At 71.1% G+C, this 3,869-nt stretch overlaps 2 protein-coding genes across 2 annotated transcripts; both read left to right on the top strand.

The window, feature by feature from the left end:
• Positions 1 to 154: 154 nt before the first annotated feature.
• EMIHUDRAFT_54900 (hypothetical protein) lies at positions 155 to 874 on the top strand (the record flags this gene model as incomplete). Its single annotated transcript, XM_005792663.1, has 1 exon — positions 155 to 874. A coding segment is annotated over one exon (720 nt), but the record flags the coding sequence as incomplete, so codon positions are not given.
• Positions 875 to 1,126: 252 nt separating this feature from the next.
• On the top strand, positions 1,127 to 1,410 carry EMIHUDRAFT_372837 (hypothetical protein; the record flags this gene model as incomplete). The annotated part of the gene is made up of 1 exon (XM_005792662.1): positions 1,127 to 1,410. A coding segment is annotated over one exon (284 nt), but the record flags the coding sequence as incomplete, so codon positions are not given.
• Positions 1,411 to 3,869: the final 2,459 nt, after the last annotated feature.

Genomic DNA, 3,869 nt, shown 5'->3' with positions numbered 1-3,869 from the left:
CGAAAAACAATGGCGCAAGACGGCGGCAGAAGGCGCCGGCTTAAAAGGCGGCAATGACCGCCAGTGGCGGCGACGGAAGCAGTGGAAGCGACGGCAGGGAGTGTTGGCGCTCTTGCGGCGGCCGGCGCCGCCGCCGGCCGCCGTCCCTCTCGACGAGCTCATCGCGGCGACCGACGGCTTTGCCGAGGCGCGCAAGGTGGGCGAGGGAGGCTTTGGGCGCGTCTACCGCTGCGGCGCGCTGCCGTCGCTTCCGCGCGTCGCTTGCGGGTTCGCCATCAAGACAGCGCTGGTCGGTGTCGGCGCCCAAGGCCTCGCCGAGCTGCAGAGCGAGGTGCGCACCCTCAGCGCGGCGTGCCACCGGTCCCTCCTCCCTCTGCTCGGCGTCTGCTTGGCGCCGGCGAGAGCGTGCCTCGTCTACCCCCTCTGCCGCGGCGGCAGCCTCGAGGACCGCCTCTACCGCGCGCCAGCCGCGCTGCAGCGGCTCCGCATGCTCGGCTTCGAGACGCCGCCTCCGCCTCTCTCCTCCGCCGCACGGCTCCGCGTGCTGCGCGACGCCGCGAGCGCTCTGCACTACCTGCACAAGCTCTCGCCCATGATCCTGCACCGCGACGTCTCGGCGGGCAACATCCTGCTCGACGAGCGCGGCAACGGCTACCTCGCCGACGTGGGCCTCGCGCGCGCGGCAGAGGCGACGGCCGGTGGCAATGGACAGGTCTCGCACCTGTCGACGCAGCGTATCTTTGGCAAGCCAGGCTACATGGACCCGATCATAACGCAGGACAACCAAGCTTCGCAGCTGACCGACGGCTATGCGCTCGGCATCACGCTGCTCGTCAGCCTGACCGGCCGCGGCGCCGTCGGCTTGCTCAACGCGTGCGAGGATGAATTGGAGGAGCCCGACACGGCGGAGAGCATCGCGGCGGCCGACGCGGGCTGGTCGGCGGCGCAGGCCGAGGAGCTGACACGGCTCGTGGTCGGGCTGGCGTACGAGCGGAAGAAGAAGCGGATGCCGCTCGCAGAGGCGCTGCCGCGGCTGGAGGCGCTAGTCGAAGCGGCGGGGGAGGTGGAGGAGACGGCTGGGGCCGAGGAGCGCCTGTGTGACCTCTGCTGGGACGCGCCGCGCTCGGTCCGTTTCGCGTGCGGCCACGCGCTGTACTGCGAGACGTGTGCGCCGCGCGTGCTGGAGCGCGACAGCAACTGCCCGGCCTGCCGCCAGCCGGCGCTGCCCATCGCCGCAACTGGGCGGCTGGTGGCGGCGCAGACGACGTTTGTTCACCAGCCGCCCTCGCGCCCCGCGCCCCAGGCTCAGCCCGTGGGCGCCACGGCGGCGGTAGGTAGGCGAGGGGGGAGAGGGAGGCGTGGACGTGGCGGGCGGGGCGGGCGGGGCGCGGGGCGCGGCGGCTCTGCTTAGTATTTCTGGAGCACCGGTGCATGATGGGTCAGCGCGAGAGGTGTGTCTGTGTGCTGTGTGTGTACTTGCACGCTGGGACGTGGGAGAGCACAGTCAGCAAAGAGCCTAGACCATCCATTGCTCGATGCTCGCGACGCGCATCGCAGAGAGAGAGGTAGCTGCTAGCTCCATAGGACGGCGACCGCTGTCCTGTGCCCTTCCACCTGCGAGTGTCGCAGCTTCGCCACCGCCTGCGGGGGTCGCAGCTTCGCCACCACCTGCGAGTGTCGCAGCTTCGCCACCGCCTGCGGGGGTCGCAGCTTCGCCACCGCACCTGCGGGTGTCGCAGCTTCGCCTCCGGCGCCGGCCGATACGGACACAGCTCGACGGGCTCGGCCTGACGTTGACGATCCCGACGCAGACGTCGACAGCATCCCCGATACAGAGGAGGGCACCGTAGACACGGACAGCGACGGCATCCCCAATCACCTAGACCCCGACTCGGACGGCGACGGCATCCCCGATGCAGAGGAGGGCACCGTCGACACGGACGGCGACGGGCATCCCCGACTACCTCGACCCCGACTCGGACGGCGATGGCACACCCGACGCCGAGGAGGGCACCGTCGACACGGACAGCGACGGCGTCCCCGACTTCCTCGACGCCCCGAGTGTGACTTGCCTTGGGTGGAGATCCGCACAGGGCGGAAGTGTGACACGACGACAAGCCGTACCCAGGACATCTCGAACGCCGCGGGTTGCAAAGACGCGGCCAGGGCGGCGGGCGACCGCTATATGTGGTACGCTAACATCAGCCCCGACAACAAGCGTTGCTTCCATGCCGACGAGTGCGACTCGCCGGTGCGCGTCACGGGAAACAACGCCGTCGCCGACAGGTGGAGGATTTTTGAGGACCCGTGTCAGATATCCCCCTCGTCCCCGCCGCCGCCCTCACCCGTCCCCGAGCCTCCCCCGCCGCCGTGCGAGCTACCGTGGCGGGAGGTTACGACGCGGCGGAAGTGCGACGAGACGACAGCACGGACGCAGGACATTGGGCGGAACTCGGAGTGCAATCATGGCGCTGGTCGCGTCGTTGCTTCTCGCGAGCACGTTCCACGACGGCGACGCGCTGCACTTTGGGCTGAGAGAGTCTTTGGCGGTGCTCACCATGTCGATCGCCCAGGTCTCGAGCCCGATCGTGCCCAACGCGCTCATGCCGGGCAACACGCGCCGGCTCGGCCGCGCGTATGGCGTCCGCGACTTGCTCTTCATCTTGAGCCTGATCGGCCGCCAGTGCCGGCAGGACGGGATCCGCAGCGGCGGCGTCTGCCGAGGCCTCCGCCGCCTCCGCCGCTGCCTCCGCCCTCATCCTCGCCTCCTCCCTCTCCCTTGCCGCCTCCTCCCTTGCCCTTGCCTCTGCCTCCTCCCTTGCGCGCGACGCCGCCTCCGCCTCCTCCGCCTCCTCCGCCGCCCGCGCCGCCGCAGCCTCTGCTACCACCCGATCCGCTTCCTCCGCCACTCGCGCCTCCTCAGCCGCCCGCGCCGCCTCCTCTGCGGCCCGCGCCTCCTCCGCCTGCTCCGCCGCCCGCTCCGCCGCCCGCGCTGCCGCCGCCGCCGCCTTCTCCTCCTTCTGCCGCTGCCGCTTCAGCGCCCTGGCCTCGCGGATCTTTCGCTCCGCCAGCTCGTCGCGCAGCCGCCGCGCCGCCCGCAGCGCCTCCGAGCCGTCGGCGACCTGGGTATGCGTATTGATCGCCGCCCTGAGCGCCTCGAGATCGGCGTCGCCTCGCTCGCACGCCTCAACCGCCTCGCGCAGCGCCGCCTCGGCAGCACCGCGCGCCTCCGCCGCCTCCGCTGCCGCTGCCGCCTCGCGTGCGGCCGCCGCGGCGTGTTCGGCTGGTTCTGCGACCGCCGTCTCCCCTTCAGCCTCTGCTGCGGTCGACGAGTGCTCCTCGAGGGCGCGCACGCACTCGGCGTGGCGTTCCTCCTTGGCCCACTGAAGCGCCGTCTTACCGTTAACAGTGCGCGCCGCATCTGCGCCCGCCCGCAGGAAGTGCCGGCACTACGGCGGGGTGGTCGTGGAAGGCGGCGTGCATCAGCGCAGTGAGGCCGACGCTGTTCTGCAGGTTGATCTCTGCGCCGTGCCGTATCAGCAAGTCGACCACCCGCTCGTGGCCTTGGCCGGCGGCGAGCAGCAGCGCGGTGATGCCGATGCCGTTCTGCAGGTTGACCTTAGCCCCGTGCCGGAGCAGCAGCTCGACCACCCGCTCGTGGCCTGCCAGGGCTGGAGATAGCGTCTTCGCGACTCTCGATCCAGCCGAGGAAGCGCCGCCGGAGGAGGCGCCGCCTGCGCCTTCGCCACCGGCTGCCGTCGCCGTGGGCCGTCCCGCCACCACCGCCTCCTTGACGTGCTGCCTAAAGGCCTCGACGCACTCGGCGTGGCCCTTCTCCTTGGCGGAATGCAGCGCCGTCATGCCGCTCG

This window comes from Emiliania huxleyi, assembly GCF_000372725.1.
Source record: "Emiliania huxleyi CCMP1516 unplaced genomic scaffold EMIHUscaffold_1052, whole genome shotgun sequence".
Classification (NCBI taxonomy): domain Eukaryota; phylum Haptophyta; order Isochrysidales; family Noelaerhabdaceae; genus Emiliania; species Emiliania huxleyi.
Note: the sequence above shows the minus strand (reverse complement) of the source record. Positions and strands in the feature narration are given on the sequence as shown.